At 38.5% G+C, this 21412-nt stretch overlaps 1 protein-coding gene and 1 long non-coding RNA gene across 5 annotated transcripts in view; one reads left to right on the top strand and one right to left on the bottom strand.

Moving 5' to 3' along the window:
• Window positions 1-21412, bottom strand: part of DYM (dymeclin) — a 340736-nt gene that overhangs the window by 127603 nt on the left and 191721 nt on the right. For 3 of the 4 annotated variants that reach the window (XM_025429635.3, XM_049112965.1, XM_049112964.1), the window contains one exon: window positions 6908-7072. The exons of the other annotated variant lie outside the window; for it this stretch is intronic. In XM_025429635.3, coding sequence (XP_025285420.1) covers window positions 6908-7072 — 165 coding nt within the window. The remainder of the gene's footprint in view (window positions 1-6907; window positions 7073-21412) is intronic. 4 annotated transcript variants of the gene reach the window in all.
• LOC112648132 (uncharacterized) overlaps window positions 7987-21412 on the top strand; it is a 39557-nt gene continuing 26131 nt past the window's right edge. The window contains exons 1-2 of the long non-coding RNA XR_003128788.3: window positions 7987-8045; window positions 17855-17940. This is a non-coding gene — a long non-coding RNA (uncharacterized LOC112648132). The remainder of the gene's footprint in view (window positions 8046-17854; window positions 17941-21412) is intronic.

Here is a 21412-nt window from a genome sequence, read left to right as displayed (position 1 = left end):
AAATTCTGTACCTTCTCGGAGTCCTCCAGACACAGTCTAACCTGCACTAGAAATTTTAATTTGTTATCTACCCTGTTGATCTTCAGGAACTCTGGTTATACCTATATGCTCACAAGTACATCGCTATGATTTCAGTGTTTGCTTTATCAACACTCTATACCTGAGAGCGTGTGGCAGGGGAAAAAAATACCATTTTCTTGGATCAAATATGAATTGCATATTGCTTTTCCCTAAGATTCTATCATTTCTAAGTTTGTTTCCATATGCCCAAATTCTCATAACATCCTTCTCCCAGAATAAGTATCTTCTGTTATGTTTTAATTATTGATTTAATCTAAATTTCTTCCCTCTGGATAATTGTACAACTGGGTGATAGTTCAGGGCAGAGGAGCACAGCAGGCTAGTGTAGTATTTGTTTTGAGTGAAGTTTTAATACAATTGTTGTTGGTTTTCAATAAATCTTACTATAGTGTAACAAATTTGTCTGCTTCTCTACTAAATAATTTTGAATTAAAAAGGAATTAAGTAGAATTTTTAATGTATACTGTGATATACTCTCTTATTCATATCTTTGAATCTTCATTCTGTTACTACTCTTACAGCCACTAGCCTCCATAATTTATCTATGGCAAAGGAAAATTGCAGGGGTGCAGGCTGGTGATAAAGCTTGTTAAAACTACTCTATTTTCAAGTTATTTTATAGTATTGTGTTTAAATTACAAGAGGCAAAATTTAATATAAAATAATTTTACTTTTCCCTCTGAGTTTCTTCTGCTTAGCTAGAGCCACTAGAGAAAATACTATTTTTGCGTTTTATAAGGCATCTTTCAAAGCATACTGATACTGCCTTTGATGGTCATGGTTTGCCATATAAATCCAAAAAGTAGAAAGTTGATAAAATATTTAAGAAAAAGAGGGGTGCCTGAGTAGCTCAGTTAAATATCTGCCTTCAGCTCAGGTCACGATCTCAGGGTCCTGGGATTGAGCATCGTGCTCCCTGCTCAGCAGGGTGTCTGCTTCTCCCTCTCATCCTCCCTCTGCTCTATCTCAAGTAAAAAAATAGTTTAAAAAAATTTAAGAAGAAGAAAAAGCAATATAATCCCACATATGCCACACAGTTTTACTACATAACTACAGAAATTATAACCAGAATACTTCATTATCTAATGATGGTATCTTGAATGCTTTTTTGAAGATATAGTTGCTTTATTTACTTACTGACTTATTGAGAGGGAGAGGGTGAGGGTAGGGGCAGAGAGAGAGAGGATCCCAAGCAGGCTCCACACACACCCCATGCAGAGCCCGATCCCATCATGACTGGAGCCAAAAACAAGAGTTGGACACTCAACTAACTGAGCCACTCAGGTGCCCCTGTAGTAGCATTTTAACAGGATTGCCACCTTACTGCTTCTGGCCTGGTGATCTCTGAAGAAGTAGCCATTTCGTGGAGCTGCATGTAACATTAAATGCTAGTGACGTGTGGTTTAAAAAAAACACACTTTCTGTCCTCCTAGAGCTTACTATCTTCTCTGAAAAAGAAAGAATGTGTGTGTGAAAAGTAACAATATCAAGCATCACAATGGATTTAGTGATCAGGGAAAACCTGTGTAAGGAAGTAACAAGTGTAGAAAATACAGAACAGGAAAAGAAACATTCTGAACAGGAAAGAACATGTAAAAAAGCCCTAGATGGAAGAGGGGTCAGGAAATCCTGGAAAAGAAAGGCAGTTGGTATGGCCCGACAATGTGCCCTCTCAAGGGCAGAGGGGAGCTGAGCAAGGAAGAGATGGACTCTAGTTTCGATTCTCTTCAGATGCTGGCTAGGGGGGTCGGGGGGGGGGGGGGGAGTCTGCGCCACTACACATGAGGCAAGGACGCTGTGAGCTGGCATGGCTGGCAGCGGGCACAGAGGAAAGAGGACACATTCTACTTAGACTTTGGAGAGCTGAAATGCATAAAAAGGATGGATGCAGGCAGTGAGGGAAAGAAAATCCTGATGATTCTCAGGATACCGGGCGTAAGTAGTGCGATGGCCAGAGACATCACCTCCCGAGACCGAAGAGACATAAAGAAAAGGTTTGTGGAGAAAGGTTAAAGTTGGGCTGGCAGATGGGGTGGGAGAGGTATGAGTGGTAATGCTGACAGTGTGAGGCTGGAGTGGAGCTCAGAACTTCAGCTGGAGTTATCCATTTGGAACATACTGCCACATGGATGACATATAAAATCATAAAAGGAGATGGAAATGCCTGAGGTAAGAGTTTAAGTGAAAAGAGAGGAGGGCCTCAGGAAGAGGCCTTAAGGAATTCTAATATTTATAACAAAGGCCTAAAAAGAAATGAAAAATCCACGAGAAGAAAGCCAGGAGCACATGGTCACAGAAGCCAAGAGAAAGTGGTGGGCAAAGCAACCTACCTCAGCTCTGAGATGAAACAAAAATGGTAGCTGGTTCATCAAGCTTTGCCCTCCCCTCCTGTCCTGTCCAGAGTGCACAGCCATGATTCATTTTTATACTTCAGAGAAAAGAAAATCCCAAATCCCCATCCAGAAAACATACATTAAAAGAGTGACTTCAAAAAAATTTAACTACGTATTGTTTATTCTTCCCAACTTTTCCGACCTGAATTTACCTGTTCTGTTTTGCCTTATGTGGCACTAAGTACTAAGGAAGTAAGTCTGAAGACCGAACACCACATTACAGAAAACAGAATACGCTTGATGACAGGATCAAGTAGTGAATATGTAATTCGAAAGGAAACCATAATGGTTTAAATGGAATAATGCATTTCATTTCATGCCACACAAGGGGCACAGAAATCAATAAAACACATAGCCACAACAGAATTATTAAGACAGTATCATGTGCATGGAAAATTATTACTATGGCTTCAAATATTTATTCATGACAGATTTAGTGAGTGGTATTCACTATGACAAGACTATTCTAGTAATTTAAAAAAATAAAACAAAAACTCTTTTGAGGAAACTCATTAGAACATTGTCCTAGATTTACTCTTAACATGTAATCCTTTTTCAAAGCAATCAAATGTCACCAGATGTCCTTTTTCTAAACCACAGTATAAAAGACATACCAAATGGGTGAAAAAACTCCTAAATTTGAAAGTGCTACAGTTTTGACATGATTTAATGTTGTGCTTACTTAGAACAATAAACCAATTCAGTTAAGAAAAGCACCCCTCTCCCAAAAAACTATAAAAATTCTGGAATATGCTATGGGAGAAACTTTCTGTGATCACAGATCAAGGACTATCTATTCTCATAAACCACTATAGTTCTTTGCCAATTAACAAAATGATATTACATTATTTGGGGGAAGGGGAGGCCAGAGATATACACTTAACTTGGGGCAATGGAAGGAAGGCAGAGAATAAAACAAAAGAGAAACTTTTAATTTAAATTTGCATCATTTCTAAATGCTTAAAAAATTTAAAATTCTTTTAAATGTCATGGATGTTTCACTAATGTTCCACAACTATTTGTATATATCATCTATTTCTTGTCCATGTGCATATGTTAAATAGTTGTTTATAGCAGTTCATTATTTTATACTCTTTTCTTACTAATGTTATATCAAATGTTTTCCACATTTCTCTTTAGTTTTCTTTATAATATTTTTAACGGCTACATAATATTACATTGAGTTAAGAGGATATAGTTTACTTGACCCAATCCCTTATTTTGTTCCTAAATATAATTCTTTCCTTTGGTTACTTCCCTAGGATACATTCCAAGGTATTAGCATTCTAATAACTTTTGGTGGATATTTCTTTATAGAAACTCACTATTTTCTACTATTTTTTATCTTATAGATGCAATTTACACGACTGCAAAATAATCCAAGATTAGGGATCCCTGGGTGGCGCAGCGGTTTGGCGCCTGCCTTTGGCCCAGGGCGCGATCCTGGGGACCCGGGATCGAATCCCACGTCGGGCTCCCGGTGCATGGAGCCTGCTTCTCCCTCTGCCTGTGTCTCTGCGCCTCTCTCTCTCTCTCTCTGTGACTATCATAAATAAATAAAAATTAAAAAAAAAATAATCCAAGATTACACCATATCTTTAGGAAACAAATTTTAAAATGGTTTAAAGTTATTGGCAGGTGGACTCAACAGAACAATCCAACAAGGAAACAGCAAGAACTGGACTGCCTCCTGGGATGGGAAGCACCCAGAAGTATCCTCAGTGATGCTCTCAAAACAATCTTTATATTGGGAAGAAGTCTACGGTACAATGACTGAGATCTCTGTCTACAGCAGTAGTTGATGTCAGACTAAGGTAAAGTTCTTTAGAGATGAGCTGATATTTCCCTCCAGAGACTCTGTTACACCCTAACCACCATGGAACCCAAAGCTATCCGGGATTTGATGGGAGCCTGAGACTGCTCCCTTCGGGCGTTGGGCAGGTTTGTCCTCCTGTGTAACGTCGTTCCACTGAAAGAAAACTCTGTCAACTGCAGAGACTGGATCACATCTGACCGCGCAGCCTCAGAATGAGGCGAGAGAAGGCGGCAGAGGGCAGACGGGCCAGGCCCGCAAGGGGACAGCATTTCGAAAATGCCATCAGGTCTTCCCGGCCTTGCAACATTCGCTCAGCCCATCCACCTGGACTGCCATTTCCTTCTAGTTGCATCCTGAGGGCTCGGCAGGCCAGAGGAGGGCTCTGTGCCCTAAATGTGCCCCTTGGAGGGGAAGGGACCAGGGCGGCCAGACACCGCTCCAAGACGAAACCGAAAACACGAAAGAAATGCCGCTGCAGCGTGGAAACCGTGTGCCTCAGCCCTGCCAGGAACTGGGCGGAGGGGGCTCGGGAATCCCAGCCGCCACGGGGCTTCGGCCTTTCCCCTCGTCTCTACGTTGGCCCTGCCTCCGACCTGGTCTTCCAGGTCCCTCCCCTCCACTGCCCTGCACCTCCCCAGGCGCCCCATACCCTCCCTCCTGTCTGTTACTGCATTGGTAGGGCTGGGCCTCTGTCACAAACAGCAAATGGCCCTAGTTGCTGCCACTGGTGTTAACAGGTGAATGGCGCACAGGCGTGAGGTGCTGTCAGGCACCCAACGAGGGCTGTGACGGAGCGCCTGCCGCACGAGGCTCAAGATCTGGTGGGACATGTGCAAAGTACAGTGTGACGGCAGCCTGACGTGCCCACCTGGCCAGGCTACGGTACCCGTCGTGTGCTCGGACATCCATCTAGACGCTGCTGTGATCACGTAGCCACGGGTGTGACTGATATTTACAATCAGCCAACTTTAACAACAGCAAATTACTCTCTAGTATGTGGGTGCATCTCATCACATCAGCTGAAGTCCCTGAGTGGAGACTGAGGTTTTCTGAAGTAAAAGAAGAAATTCTTTCTCAAAATTATTACACAAAAATCCTGTCTGAGTTTCTGGCCTCCCGCCCTGCACTGTGGATCTAAGATTTAAGACTGCAGCATTAACGCTGACCCACATTTTGAGCCTGCCCCAATGGATTTCAGACTTGCCAGCCACTACAATCACGAAAGCCAGTTCCCTAAAATAATTCTCAATCTCCCATTTTCCATGTACACACACATGCTCATGTGTACATCCTACTGGTTCTGTTTCTCTGGAGAAACTTTCATCAGGGAGGCACACTAGTAAGTAAGGGCAAGAGCAGTTACGCTGCCTGTCCGACATGATTGGCAGCTCTCTCTGTTCATTGCAACCAGGCATGTTCTGTCCCCAATTCCTAAGTGTATCACTTACCCGATACTCACTTAACCTAAGTCCGTTGAAAGGAAATAGCTTTATTTTAGTAAATTCTTCCCTATTATATGCCTAAGAGTTTTAGTCTCTTATTTTCACTTACTTTTCTATCTCTGATTTTTGGTTTTCTAGAAATATCTCTACTGACTCAATAAGAGTCTGCTCAACATCATTACAAATCCATAAATGCCATCAACTTAGATGTCACACTTTCTTCTACTCGTAATTAAAGTGTTTTCACTAGATAGACTGTAAAGCTTTTGTATGTTTCTTCACCTGAAAAGATCTATTGTAATTCAGAATGTTTGCTATTTTCTAGAAGGTGGTCATGGGGGCTTTTCCCTTCTTCTAAGTCATTCTGAGTGAACACATGGCCTCAAACATCCTACCTACCTTAACAATATAGTGCTGGCATAGATGTCATCTCCGACCTACAGAAAATGTGTGTTTAAAATGCCAACTGCAAGTACAAAGCAGTAATGTCAAACTATCCCTCTATTTTGGGCAATGACACACACTAAACAGCAGGTGTGAATTTTCTCTGAGACTTGACATCGACGCCTTGTTTCTTTCTTACTACTCCCACAATGGCTCGGTTTGATCTACACTCATCCATGACACATTCCTACTTGCTGATTTTCTAGTGACTCTGTATGTAAATAAAATATGTAGAAACACAAAACCCCAATGGATAAATTCTACCTTCTTATAAAATCAAACCTCCTCAGCTGAACGTGCTTCTATGAAAACACAGGTGAACTGCCGCAGCCAGCTCTCGCGTGTGCTTGCAGAGCAAGAAAGAGAACTCAGAACTCATCTGTAATTAACAGCAACGGCAGGTCTGCTCATACACAATTCAGACAGAGCACTCCCAACTATTATATAGAAAATCAAAAGATTTCCAAATGGAGCAAACTATAGAAAAGTTCTGTCAAGGTTACATGACAACTATGTGGTTGAAAGCTTTTCTCTCCTATGAAACATAAAGTACTTAAGGAGATATTTGTAAGGAAACAAATCCCAGCCATTATTTTAAAGAATTATTAGCATCATTTCAAATACAAATTTGGTCTATGATCATTTCATCGACCCGTGTCCCATTCAAACATGCGATTCTCAGTCACAGACAGCATGCGGCATGCAGTAAGTGGACAGCAGAGGTTAATAACCTGGAAGCATATGATCTGAGAATGTGAGAGCAAGTTAAAGACAAGAGTTCCTCTCCATTGTCACTGAGGGTCGAGAAGCAGTGCTGAAGCGTAGAACAGTGGGAGTGGGGGAAATACAGTTTGTCCAACACATAAACATATCTCCGCAAGTGGCGGCAGGTATAACTGAAAGACAAAGGTAAAAGGAGAAAAACAGAAAGAGAGTTTTCCTTTGAAAACATAAACCATTCTCAATTGTCCTCAAAGCTCTGTGTATTTTCACTAGATGGTGCCCAAGAAAAAACAACTGTTAAAAGAGAATATTAAAAAGATAAAAAGGAAAACAACCTAATTAAAAATGAGCAAAAGATCTAAACAAATACCTCACCAAAGAAGATATACTGATGGCAAATAAGCACATGGGAAGATGCTCCCCACCACATATTGTTAAGGAAATGCAAATTTAAACAATGAAATACCACTAGAAACCCATCAGAATGGCCCAAACCCAGAACACTGACGACAACACCAAAAGCAGGTGAGGAGGTGGAGCGACAGGAGCTCTCATGTGCTGCTGGTGGGAATGTACAAATCTCATGGCCATTTGGGAAGACAGTTTCAGTTTTCTTATAAAACTAAACATATTCTTACCATATGATCCAGCAATCATGCTCCGTTGTATTTACTCAAATAAGCTGGAAATTTCTGTCCACATAAACACCTACACATGGATGTTTATATCAGTTTTCATAATTGCCAAAACTTGGAAGCAGTCAAGATGTCATATCCAGAAGATGGAATATTATATTCAGTACTAAAAAGGAATGAACTATCAAACCATGAAAAGACACTGAGGAATCTTATATGCGTATCACTCAGTGAAAGAAGACAATCTAAAAAGTCTACATACTGTATGATTCCAACTTCATGACATTGTAGAAAAAGGCAAAACCCCGCAGAAGGTCAAAAAAATATCAGTGACTGCCAGAGGTTAATGGGGAGAGAGGAATGAATAGGCAGGGCACAGAGGACTTTTAGGGCAGTGCAATATTCCTTATGATACCATAATGGTGTATACAGGTCATTATACATTCGTCAAACCCACCAAGAGTGCACCCCAATATAAACTATGGTCTCTGAGTGATAACGATATGTCAAGGTAGGTTCATCAACTACAATAAATTTCTCACTTCTTGTGTAGAACCATAGCAGGGGATGCTGCGTGTGGGGAGACAGGGTACATATGGCAAATCTCTGTACTTTCTGCTCCATTTTGCTATGAACTTAGAACTGCTCTTAAAAAGGCTATTTCAAAGCGGGGAAGATATATTGACAGGGGAAAAGTTTCAAAATATGATGGTGTCATTAGTTAACCATGTGAAATCTGCCTTGGCAGAGCAAAGCAGTGTGAGAGATTTTTCTCTCTACAATACTACAAATACATTCCTGGAAGAAAGACAATAATAGTACAGCAGTATGGAATATACCACGGTAGAGGAACACAGAATTAGGAGTTAGAAAACTTCAAAATCTGGATCCAGCGCAGCCACTGGAAGTTTTGGGACAGTGGGGATTTGATCTCTCCAAACCTCAATCCCACAAATTGCAACAGAGAAAAACGTCAAATTATTCCAAATTTTTGAAGTGATACTTAAATTATTATCGCCAGAGTATTTCCATTGTGCCACTTTTCAGACCACTTGAAAATAACAAGTTTGAAAGAGGGAAATGCCAAATCAATCTGACAAGGTGAATCAATAAAACCGTAAGCACATCACCATCAACAGATATGCATAAACTACTAGAGTCTTTGAGAACCTTACCTAGATATCCATGCCAAAAATATACCAAGTCCCAAGTTTTATTTTGGGAATAAACTAATAAAACTAATAGATTAAAAGATCAGAAACAGGCAAATTTCCAAAACTTGGGCAATCCAATCACCTATTCGACCTATCAAGCAGCCCATCTACTCATCACCAAGCAGTATCTACTATAGGTGGCACAGTGGAACTGTTCAGGACTCTGAAGACAGAGTGAGGAAGAAAATGCACATAACTCTCTCCTGAGGAGCTTACAGGATAGAAGGAAAGGCACTTATTAGGCAATAACAAGATCCCCCTGAAACAGTATAATTTCTAACTGTAATGAGTGCACTATGCAAGGACAGGTATAGGGTGCCCTAAGAGTAGTAAAATGGAGCTCTTGCTCTGAGATTTGGAAGTTCAGAAAGGGCTCCTGCAAAGTGAATTTTAAGCTGACATCTTAAGAAGGAATGGAAGTTAGCTACATAGAGTATGGACTGAGGGAGAGGAGTTGTGAATAAACTAAAAATCTATTACAAACAATATGTGAATATTGTAAGGAGAGTGGGTTATAAATTAACAGCCTTTCTCTGTTCAAAAAAAACAATCAGGTTTCTTTTTAATTGAAGTGCAGTGATACACAATGTTACACTAGTTTCAGGTGTATAACACAAGTGTATGCCTTATGCTGTGCTCACAGTGTAGTAGCATGTCACCATACAACACTATTACAAGACCACTGACTATATTTCCTATGTTATATCTTTCATCCCCGTGACTTATTCATTATATAACTGAAAGCCTGTATTTTCACTCCCTCACTTCCCCCCGCCTCTGGCAACCATCAGTTTGTTCTCTTTTGGTTTCTGCTTTTTGTTTGTTTTGAAAAACAATTTTTTTTTTTTAAATTTAAGAGAAAGACAGTACAAAGTCTGAGGGAGAGGGAGGGCAAGAGAATCCTAAGCAGGCTCCATGCCCAGCATGTAGCCTGACTCAAGGCTCGATCTCATGACCTTGAGATCGTGACCTGATCTGAAACCAAGAGTTGGACACTTAACCAACTGAGCCACCCGTGTGCCCTGAAAAAACAATCAGTTTTTAAAAATATAGAAAATGATTCTATTCCAATGACAGCAAAATGTGATGAAATATCTAAGAGTAACATACAAATATCCATGAAAAAAATCTTTAAAATAGTAACAAAAGATTTAAAAGAATTGATAAAATAGAAAAACAAATAATTTCATATGGGAAACTCGAGGATTATAAAGTCACTAAATATTTAGGTGCTAGTCTAAAAATTCATATTCTCAAAAATATCAAAGGATGTTAAAAAAAAAAGAAACTAGACATGTTAATTCTGAAGTCCATATAGAAAGTTAAACATTTAAGAAAAGCCAGAAAACTCTGAAAAACTATAGTTATAAGATGCGACTAGCTCTACCACCATTAAAAAATATTAAAAAATACTGTAGAGTGACATTACCAGAAACAGTATGGCACACAAGTACAAGAACACAAGAAGAGAGTGAAAGAAGAGAAAGATAAAGGTGGCATTTAAAACAGAAGATCAAAAAAATAAAATAAAATAAAACAGAAGATCAGATGAATTAATCAATAAATGATATTGGGATAACTTAGCAGATAACTAGGAAAAAACACAGCTGACTGTTCACCTCTTAAATCAAAAGAAATGCCAGGTTGATCAAAGATTGGAAGGTAAAAATAAAACTACAAAAGTTAAAAAATAAACCATATACCTGAGAGCCATTAAAAAATGGTTGCCTGGGTGGTTCAGAGGTTTGGCGCATGCCTTCAGCTCAGGGCGTGATCCTAGGGTCCCAGGATCGAGTCCTGCATCGGGCTCCTCGCAGGGAGCCTGCTTCTCTCTCTGCCTGTGTCTTTGCCCCCCTAACCTGTGTCTCTCATGAATAAATAAAATCTTTACAAAAAACGAGTCACAAATTTGACCACATAAAAATGGAAAATAGAAATAGAAGACACAACACAATCACTTTTTCACTGTGCCTTTTGTATAGTATGAGCTTTCCACCATTTTCACATATCAGACATAAATTAATGACTGAATAATTTTTTAAAATTGAAAGGAGCAATTATTTTGGAGGGAATATGCTAAAGCAGAGATTTACACAAGTTCCAGGATCCAAAAGAAGTTCAGTATGGCTGCTGTATATTGGAAAAATGGTAAAAGGTCACGTAGGCTCATGCAGTGCCTTGCAAGTTATAAGCTTTATCCCATTATGAAAAACTAAGATGGGTCTGAGTGTGGAGCAACTAGATATGGTTTACTTTTTTAAAGATGCATTTCTGCAATATGAAGATAAAATTGGAGAGGGGCAAAAGTTGAAAGATACAACCAGAAGCACCAAGGGTGGAAAAGCAAAGACCAGTAAGCAGCCACTGCAATAGATCATGCAAGTATTGCTGATGATGGCTTAGAGCAGGAGACAGCTGATACAAAACTATTTTAGAGGTAAAACCAATGGGACTGGGGCACCTGAGTGGCTCAGTCGGTTAAGTGTCTGCCTTCAGCTCAGGTCATGATCCTAGGGTCCTGGGATCAATCCCCATGTCTGGCTTTCTGGCTCAGAGGAAGTCTGCTTCTCCTGCTTCCTCTCCCTCTGCCCCTCTCCCCCCACTCGTGTTCTCTCTTTCTGTGTATCTCAAATAAATAAATAAAATACTTAAAAACAAAACAAAACAAAACAATGGGACTTGCTAATTGACTGGAATGGAGTTGGTGTCAGTGGAGAAAGATACCAAGAATCCTTCCCTGATTTCTAGTATTAGGAATTGTATGAAAGTACACTTTCTGAGATAGGAGAAACCAGAGGAGGGCTAGGTTTTATGGAGAAGATCATGAGTTTAGTTTTGGACATGCTCAGTTTCAGATACTGCAGCTGTGAGATGTCAGCAAATGCTGGTACCCATACAAGCTTGATGCCAAGAGAGGTGTGGATTAACTCAGAGACAGAGATGGATATAGACAGACACACAGATGGAGGTCAAAGCTCCAAGAACATATATGAGATTACCTAATGTCAGAGGGAAAAGACAGGGCCTGGACCAAGAAATTCCAGGATTCACAAGTCACAGGGAGGGGTGCTGGTAGAGAATACTCACTCGTAGCTAGAGAAGTCAGGAGAAAATCTAAGAATGCTGTCACAAGGTGTTTCAGGAAGGTCATGTGACGATATACCTTTAAGATGACTTCCGTATATGCTAAGCAAATATAAATCTTAAACTTTCAAATTGTGTGACTGATACAGTTAACACATTCTTAGAAAAGGAGCTCCTGTTCAATTTAGAAAAGTTCCTTCCTCTTAATAATCTTGAAATATTATTATATTATTTAATAGAGACTGAATGGAAATAGCCCTGGTGATTAGCAGACATATGAGAGATATAACCTCATTATGAGAAAAACTCTTTGGTTCCACCACTTTTAACTTACAAAACAAAACAAAACAAAAAAAAACCAACAACAAAAACCCAAGAAATGAACAAACAAAAAAATACAGCTAGCTTTTTAATCACAATTCTATCATGAAGCCTATCTTAATATTTTCATAGCAATTTTAATAATTGAAAAAAATGAACTCAAAACTAACCCTAGACTTTGACACTGTTACTTTAACTTCCGCTCAATTAATCTGTATTCCTTAAATATAAATCAAGGCACAGAAAACTGGCTTTTAATTACATGAAGCTGTCATTATTAACTATGAGCATCCAATGGATAGTGTTTATTGGTTGCTGAACAAGATTTTTATTATGAAATTATCTTAAAAACATAAATGATTCAAAAGAAAGGCACAGATATGAAAATGGATTGAAAAATAGGATGTTGCATTTATTTCAGCATTTCATAGCTATACCCAACAAAAGAATCTCTTCTAATCATTCTTAGTTATATGGTATCTGATTAAAATCTTGCTCTGACAAAAAGATCAACATCCTGGTTATCTTTTTCTAGATACACTCTCATTTTTAAATACTCTTAAAACACAGTGGTAATATTACTATTATCTTCCATGAATTGAATAGTATAATTCTTTTTGATAAACACAGGATCACATTAAGTTTTTATCAATTGCTCATGTTAAACTGGTGACCAAGTGCAATGCATTACAGAACAATCTTATCAATCCTTTATTTTGCAACTCATCTTTTGGAATTGAAGTAAGGAAATGTCATCTTGCAGAGCTTGACTTCATTTTAAAATGTGAAGCTCATTTTGAATATAGATTCTGACTTTGTCATCTATAAAACTGGGAATACCATTCATGATTTCTTCTAAAAAGTTATTAATAGAAGTACTGAATAGAAATAGGTCAAGGGCAGATCTAGAAAAATGCACTAGAGATCTGTGTGTCAGCCACCAGGCCATACAGAAACACCAGGCAACAGCTTTTTGATCTGTTTTTCATCAATATATGAAGGAGGAATCAGAAAAAAGAAACACTCTCACATTTCTGACCTCTTTATTTTTCTGTCCCCATATAACCACTGTGATAATTAAAAAGCATCACAATCCTTATTTAACAAATAATAAAACTGCAGAATAAAGACAGTAAGTGGCACACTGACCATCCTATCAGTCACGGAAGAATTCCTCTCAGTGGAATCCACCAACAATTGAGTCATACTCAGGGCCTGAGGTTCGTAACTCGATAAACCAACATCCAAGCTCAGGACCCGCCTTCTCTAGAAGCTCCGCAAGTCTGTACCTCCCATTTCTCCCAAACAAAAGTCTCAAGAACCTCATAATGTCTAAAATAGAGTTAAAGAAATTTTCTTAAGTGGGTTTATAACTAGATATTTTTATTGAGTCCTGGAAAGGACTGTGTTAAGGTGATGGTGATTCACATTTTTAAGCAAGCAATCACAGTTAATATTATCAGTAAAGAGACATCATATATCTCCTGATAGGATCACAAAAGAGCTTAAATCTAATCCTGAGGAATCATAAGAATCTAAATTGAAGAGCATTTTCCAAAAAAAAAAAAAAAAAAGTTTCCATATTCTTCAAATTTTGAAAGACAAAGAAAGGCAAGGGGAGCTGTTCCACACTTAAAGAAATAAAAGAGGGCAACTAAATATAATGTGATTCTGGGATTAGATCCCAGATGAGGGAGGGTTATAAGGCATCTTTTTTTTCTCTAGAAAGGAAATTGGTGACGTAAATAACAAAATTTGAGTGTCTATAGATTAGACAATATTAATTTCCTGGTTTTGATAAATGTTTTTAAGAAACAGACACTGAAGTATTTGGTGATAAAAGTAAAGGTATATCATGTCTATAAATTCTCAAATGTTTAAAAAAAAAAGAGAGACAATACAAATGGGATAAAATTTTACCATTTCAGGACTCTAAATCAAAGGTGAATGAGGAAACTAGTTTTTCTGAAATCTGCAATTTCAAGATAAAAGGTGGCTTTTTTTTTTTTTTTTTTTTAAGATTTTATTTATTTGAGAGAGTGAGTGAGAAAGCACGACCTGGGGCAAGAGCAGAAGGAAAGGGAGAAGCAGGCTCTCCACTGGGTAGGGAGATTCTGGGATTCTGGAATCATGACCTGAGCTGAAGGCATGCTTAGCTGACTAAGGCACCCACGTGCCCCAAAGATAAAAGAGTTTTAAAAATGAATACAGTATTAAAACATAAAAAGTCATTTACTTTTTAATATAAGAAAGAAAACAGAACTAGTCTTTTTGATATATTGAATAATATCCATTTTTTAGATTATGACATTCAAATCTAGAGCACTAAAATGTCATTCTGACCTCTATACTTAAAGCTTAGGACATCAGAAAAACTAGAGCGTGGGAAGTAAGCAAATGTGGTCTGGAGCTATCCCATAAAAAATAGTCACTGTTACTTAAGAGTTGCATTTTCATAAAAAATGAAATCTCTGCAGTGCCTTCTTATATGAAAATGTCCAAGATTATGCAATGTATAGTACTGAAATGTTATTTGACATGGTTATGCTTCACCAAAGTATGAAAATGTTCTCTCCTAGAACAACACTTAAATCTGAAAAAGATCCCCAAAACCACAAGCGAAAGTGTGATGCTTTAAAAAGATCTCTGATCTTTAAAAAAAAAAAAAAAAAAAGATCTCTGAGTCAGGCTTTCTAATAATGTATTTTACAGTACCTATGACAATAAGATTATATTTTCATAGCAACTTTTTATTAATTTATTAATTATTTATATGCTTAACAAACTTTCAAAAAAAATTGAGATCACCAGGAGATTAAACTTTATGCACTATCTAGATTATTACATGTATCCTTTTCCAATGTCTATTTAAAAATATTTTTTAGAAAAAAATTGTTGATAAATTCGTTAGTAGACATAAAATACCAAGAAATTAAATTAAATTAATAATACATCTTTAGAACCTACATGAAGAAAATTACAAAAACTTACCACTGGGGATAAAAGAAGCCTTGATTAAATGAAGAGACAACAGTCTATTTCTGGACAAGAAAACAAAATATTAAATAGTGTGCCATGATCCTCCACAGACTTGAAATCCCCACAGGCATGTTAAGTTAAATTTCTACCCACGTATGACATTTGGAATTAGAAACAAGGCTGTCTACATGACAGCCTTTAAATACATGAAGAAACAGTAAACCTCTTAATTTTCTCTTTTCTGATTGACATTACACATCTTTTCTTCCATGGGCTATGATTTCTAGGTTCTTCATCGCTCTTATTACTCTCCTTTGGATATTCACATTGATTAACTTTTCAGCAATGTAATAAGCAATGTCTCACTGACAGTATTTGGAACTGCTGGTACATGGTGATGATAAAGAAGCAGACCAACTTGGTTTATTATAGTTTAAAAATTCTTTACAGACAAGACAATGCATTAGCAGAAAAACTGGTATCATCCCACCCTTGGTTTACCACTGATTATTCTTAAAATATGGCAACATAAGTGAACATATTATTCTAGATGTATTTTGGGCAGTGATGAGTAATTTACATTCCATTAGTACAGCTTTAAATTATATATGTTCAAACGTTAAATCAAAAGGGGGGGTCCCTGGGAGGCTCAGTCAATTAAGCCTCTGCCCTTGGTTCAGGTCATGATCTCAGGATCCTGGGATCAGTCCCACGATGGGCACCCTGCTCAGTGGTGACTCTGCTTCTCCTTCTCCCTTTGTTCCTCCTCCCCACAGCTCACTCTCTCTTTCTCAAATAAAATCTTAAAAAAAAAAAAAAAACTTAAAAGGAAAAAATTTCCTCAAATTGAAAACTGAAACAATTGATTTAACTGTACATTGAGTGATAAAACTACATAAAGATTTAAAAATTATAATAAATTATTTTAAAATATAGAATTGATTATATATGTTTAGTGGCATATATTCTAAGGAGAGAGGAATAAAAAAAATCCTAGGGGCACCTGGGTGGCTTGGTGGTTGAGTGTCTAACTTCAGCTCTGGGCATGACCCCAGAATCCTGGGATCAAGTCCCTACCGGGAGCCTGCTTCTCCCTCTGCCTGTGTCTCTGTCTTTCTCTCTGTGTCACTCATGAATAAATAAAATCTTAAACATTTTTTTTTAATTTTTAAAAAATCCTAAACTTCATTCACTAAGACTTAGTAGTAATATTACTATTATTTTGAGACAATTATTTGTACATATAGCACCCCTATTACCCACCACCAGATTGTGGTCTCTAAATATCATTCCCACTACAAGCCAGATCTCCTTGAAAGAATGATGGTTTCTAGGTCTGAGACAGGAAGCGTGCAAAATGAGCCTGAGACATTCTATTGGCCTTGGAACAGGGAAATAGAGTAATTATCAAAGAAGAGCGTCCTATCAAAAGACAACATAAGAGTCTCCTATCGCCCAAAGATGGCACGCTCAGAAACCAAAAAGATTAATCTACAAGTGATTGAAACACATAGTACATATATAAAAAATGAGTTCATAATAAAATTGAAAAACCAAAAAACAAAATGTTTTGTTTACTACTGAAGGTAACAAGATCAATTTCTCTTTCTGAAAATTAAATATTAAAGGAAAAGAAATAACCATTAATCCCGTCTTTGGGGATCCCTGGGTGGCGCAGCGGTTTGGCGCCTGCCTTTGGCCCAGGGTGCGATCCTGGAGACCCGGGATCGAATCCCACATCGGGCTCCCGGTGCATGGAGCCTGCTTCTCCCTCTGCCTGTGTCTCTGCGCCTCTCTCTCTCTCTCTCTCTCTCTGTGACTATCATAAATAAATTAAAAAAACAAAACAAAACAAAACAAAAAACAAAACCTTAATTAAAAAAAAAAAAATCCCGTCTTTGCAAGCAAACCTACTTGGAAACAAAGAATTCTACCTAAAAATATGCATGTGATATTATATTTAAAAATTTCCTGGGGTGCCTGGCTGGCTCAGTCAGAAGAGCATGATGCTCCCAATCTCAGGGTCGTGAGTTCAAGCCTCATGCTGGGTGTAGAGATTACTTACAAATCAAATCTTAAAAAAATAAATTTTCCTTCTGGCAGCCTGTAATGAAACAACTAATTCAGTAAAAGATCATCAATGGATGAAACCAACACATGAAAAAACAATGATATAATTTAGAAGGAAAGGATTAGGCTATCACCAACTAAACCTACTGATTAATCTTAGTATCTCTGGGATAATTAGACATTATGTGTTTCCTAATACTCTGCAATATGAAATATACAGGAACGCTTATATGAAGAACTTTTGCCAAAGAAGTTGAATCTCAATGATCTATTCCTCAGAGTTAACTTTCAGTTTGCAGAAGAAATCAATGTTAGCCAAAACAAATTAAAGGACACAAGAAAAAGCAAAGAGATAAACTGGGATATGTGTGATATTCTGTAAAACAGCTGTTGATCAACTAATCAAAGTTTCGAGTTAAAAAAAAAAAAGAAGAAGAAAAAGGACAGTGGAGATACACCTCTAGATCAGGGATTAGTAGCCTTTTCTAAAGAGCCAGATGTGAACATTTTAGGTTTGTGGGCCATGCTGTCTTTCTTACAACTACTAAACTCTGTAATTAGTGCAAAAAAGCAGCTATAGACAAGATGCAAATAAACAGTCATTGCTGTGTTCTAATAAAACTTTATTTTAAAAATCCTGATCCTGCTCTAGGTTGAAATAATCCTAAGTGACATGACTATTTAATGTGGTGTGAAGACCTTGTCTGGACCTGGATTTGAAATGACCAAAATAAACAGGTACTTTTAAATCAGGCACAATATGAATATTGATTTGATATCAGATTAAGGAACTCTTCATTTTTTTATGTGGACAAACTAATCAAGCTAATGGAAATAGGTAATAGGTGCTGATGGAAATAGGTAATAGGTGCTAAAAATAGGGAAACTTCAACTGATCAGATAGGTCAGGAAAGTTTTCCCTATGAAAGTAATGATTCAGCCAAGATTTAGAGGATGAATAAAGATAAGCAGGAAGAGAATACAAGCAGAAGGAATGACACAGACTAAAGATCTGTGTAGATGTGGAGGAGGGGGGAGTAAAAGGGGCCTGATTACAGCAAAATTGGTGTTTATCCTAAGGACAATGAGAAAGCACCAGAAGGGTATTGAGCAGTTTCAGGATAAGATTTGCATTTTGAGGGGCGCCTTCTTTTTCCATAGAACTACAAATAGGGAGGCACGGGGGGGGGGGGGGGGGGGGGGGGGTTCAGTGGTTGAGCATCTGCCTTTGGTTCAGGTCATGATCCCAGGGTCCTGGGATTGAGCCCCTAATTGGCCTCCCGGCATGGAGCCTGCTTCTCCTTCTGCCTGTGTCTCTGCCTCTGTGTGTCTCTCATGAATAAATAAATAAAATCTTTAAAAGAACTGCATTTTGGAAGGATCTGTCTGGCTGCAGACTGATGAGCTAAGAAGTGGAACAGACCTCACGAAAGTTACTGGAGTAGAGGAGGGAACTAAGGCAATGAGGTGAAGGAGAAAAGTGGGCAGATATGACAAAGTTATTCACAAGACCTGGGAAAGAACTGGCTTGTAGGCTTCTGGCTTACATAAAAGGTGATGTCATTCACTGAGACAGGGAACAGCAGAGAGGATCAGGAAGGGCAAGAAAAGGGCGAGACTTCTTTTTCTTTCTTTTAAGATTTAAAAAAAAAAAAAATTATTCATGAGAGACACACAGAGAGAGGCAGAGACACAGGCAGAGGGAAGCAGGCTCCCTGGAGGGAGCCTGATGTGGGACTCAATCCCAGGACCCCAGAGTCACAACCTGAGACAAAGGGAGACACTCAACCACTGAGCTACCCAGGCGTCCCAGGGTGAGATTTGCATTCTAAACACATTGAAGGGGGAATCCCTGGGTAGCACAGTGGTTTGGCGCCTGCCTTTGGCCCAGGGCGCGATCCTGGAGACCTGGGATCGAATCCCACGTCAGGCTCCCGGTGCATGGAGCCTGCTTCTCCCTCTGCCTGTGTCTCTGCCTCTCTCTCTCTCTGTGTATGACTATCATAAATAAATAAAAATAAATAAATAAACGCATTGAAGTTTGCAGTAACTCTGAGAAACTTGAAAGATGTGATCAGGTATGTGAACAAAAAGGTCTCAGTGGCCCAAGGACAGGTCTAGCCTGGACATGCATGTTTGGGAGCCATCTGTGTATAGGCAGGAGTGGCTGAGATGACCGAGGTAAGGAGCAGAGAGAAGACAAGGAGTCCAGGAGTGACCTTGAGAAATGCCAACATTTAATGGATGGTGTCACACAATCACTTTAAATCTAGATTGAGGGGCAGCCCAGGTGGCTCAGCGGTTTAGCACCTGCCTTTGGCCTGGGGCGTGATCCCAGAGACCCAGGATCGAGTCCCACGTCAGGCTCCCTGCATGGAGCCTGCTTCTCTCTCTGCCTGCCTCTCTCTCTCTCTCTGTCAAATAAGTAAATAAAATCTTTAAATAAAAAATAAAAATCTAGATTGAGGAAAATGAACCTTTACAGAATTTTGAAGAGTGACAAAAACAATAAACAGAAACACAATGAAAAGAAAAAGAGGAAACCAAGAAGAGACTGTCTCAGCCAAGAATAGTTAACCAGTGTCAAACATAATCGAGAAGGCCAGTAAGATAGAAAATGCGGGATCCCTGGGTGGCTCAGCGGTTTAGCGCCTGCCTTTGGCCCAGGGCGCAATCCTGGAGTCCCGGGATCGAGTCCCACGTTGGGTTCCTGGCATGGAGCCTGCTTCTCCCTCTGCCTGTGTCTCTGCCTCTCTCTCTCTCTCTCTCTCTCATAAATAAATAAATAAATAAATAAATAAATAAATAATAAATCTTTAAAGAAAATGCCCACTGGATTTAGCACTATACAGTCACTAATGACCAATGGGGACCGATGCTAGGAACGTCAAAGAAAACCATTTGTTAAAACTCAATCTTGGGTTTAAGACTTATCTATGATCCCATTGATAAGCTCATGCACTTGCATTAAATATCATTAAGTTTCTAGGGGAGATTTTAGCAAACCAAAAAATTTATAAACTAACACACAATTTTACACAGTATAAGACTTCCAATATGATGTGGCTATCTAACGACATCCAAGAAAATAAGCAGAGGAAAATGTGGGACGAATGTCAGGAAAGTACACAACAGTGGTGGAAGCACAGCTCTTGAATCATTTAACTCCTTGGCAGCAGAGCCATTTTTCCTGGAGCTAAATCTATTGCTAGCAATGAAGATCCTGGGAATCTCTAGTACGAAGGATTAATAGACTGGCCCAAGCCCTGGAAAATACATTGAAAGGAACAATCTAGCGCTAGCTTAGAAGGGATGAAATGACCTAATATCCCACTGCCAGATCTAGAGAGTAATAGATTGTAATAATAATAATAATAAAGGACCTCTTTAACAATATAACCTTGCAATACAAACTTCTTTTCCGTGATTTATCATCTCAGTTGCTAAAAAAAAAAAAAAAAAAATCAAAATAAGAAAATTTCCTAGATTTGTGTGACATTTTAATCAATTAGAATGTATATATACTATTATTGACAGTTGAAATTTAATCAAACTCTCTACTGATTTAAAAATCTTGGGATCCCTGGGTGGCGCAGCGGTTTGGCGCCTGCCTTTGGCCCAGGGCGCGATCCTGGAGACCCGGGATCGAATCCCACGTCGGGCTCCCGGTGCATGGAGCCTGCTTCTCCCTCTGCCTGTGTCTCTGCCTCTCTCTCTCTCTCTCTCTCTCTCTCTGTGACTATCATAAATAAATAAAAAATTTAAAAAAAAAAATAAAAAAAATAAAAATCTTCCAGTAAGATCTTTCATCCTAAACTAGCTACTTATCTTGCGATACATGCATCAATAAAGACCTAAAATGTAAACATGTGTAGGAGCTTGAAGGATAGCCAAATACTTTAGATAGCAATTTCACAAGTTTTTGTCAAATTACTTGTTTCCTGTTTCTAAAATATTTGTTAAAATCAGATATAAATTTGGTAGTATCCACAGAATTAATCGTATTTTCCTTTAGGGACAAACTTTATTTCCAAGAATGTTTTTTGAAAACTGCAACTTGTCTTTGAAGACTTGATCACAGTTCACTTAATAAAATCTCATTCTTGTCTTTATAGAAAATGAAACAGCATCAAAGGCATTGATCTTCATATACTACCAAAGTAAAGGAAACAAGGCACTTGAAAATTTTAGGTTTTGTAAATAGTAACAG

The sequence above is a fragment of the Canis lupus genome, chromosome 7 (genome assembly GCF_003254725.2).
Source record: "Canis lupus dingo isolate Sandy chromosome 7, ASM325472v2, whole genome shotgun sequence".
NCBI classification, from domain to species: Eukaryota; Metazoa; Chordata; class Mammalia; order Carnivora; family Canidae; genus Canis; species Canis lupus.
This window is presented reverse-complemented; position numbering and strand designations above follow the sequence as displayed.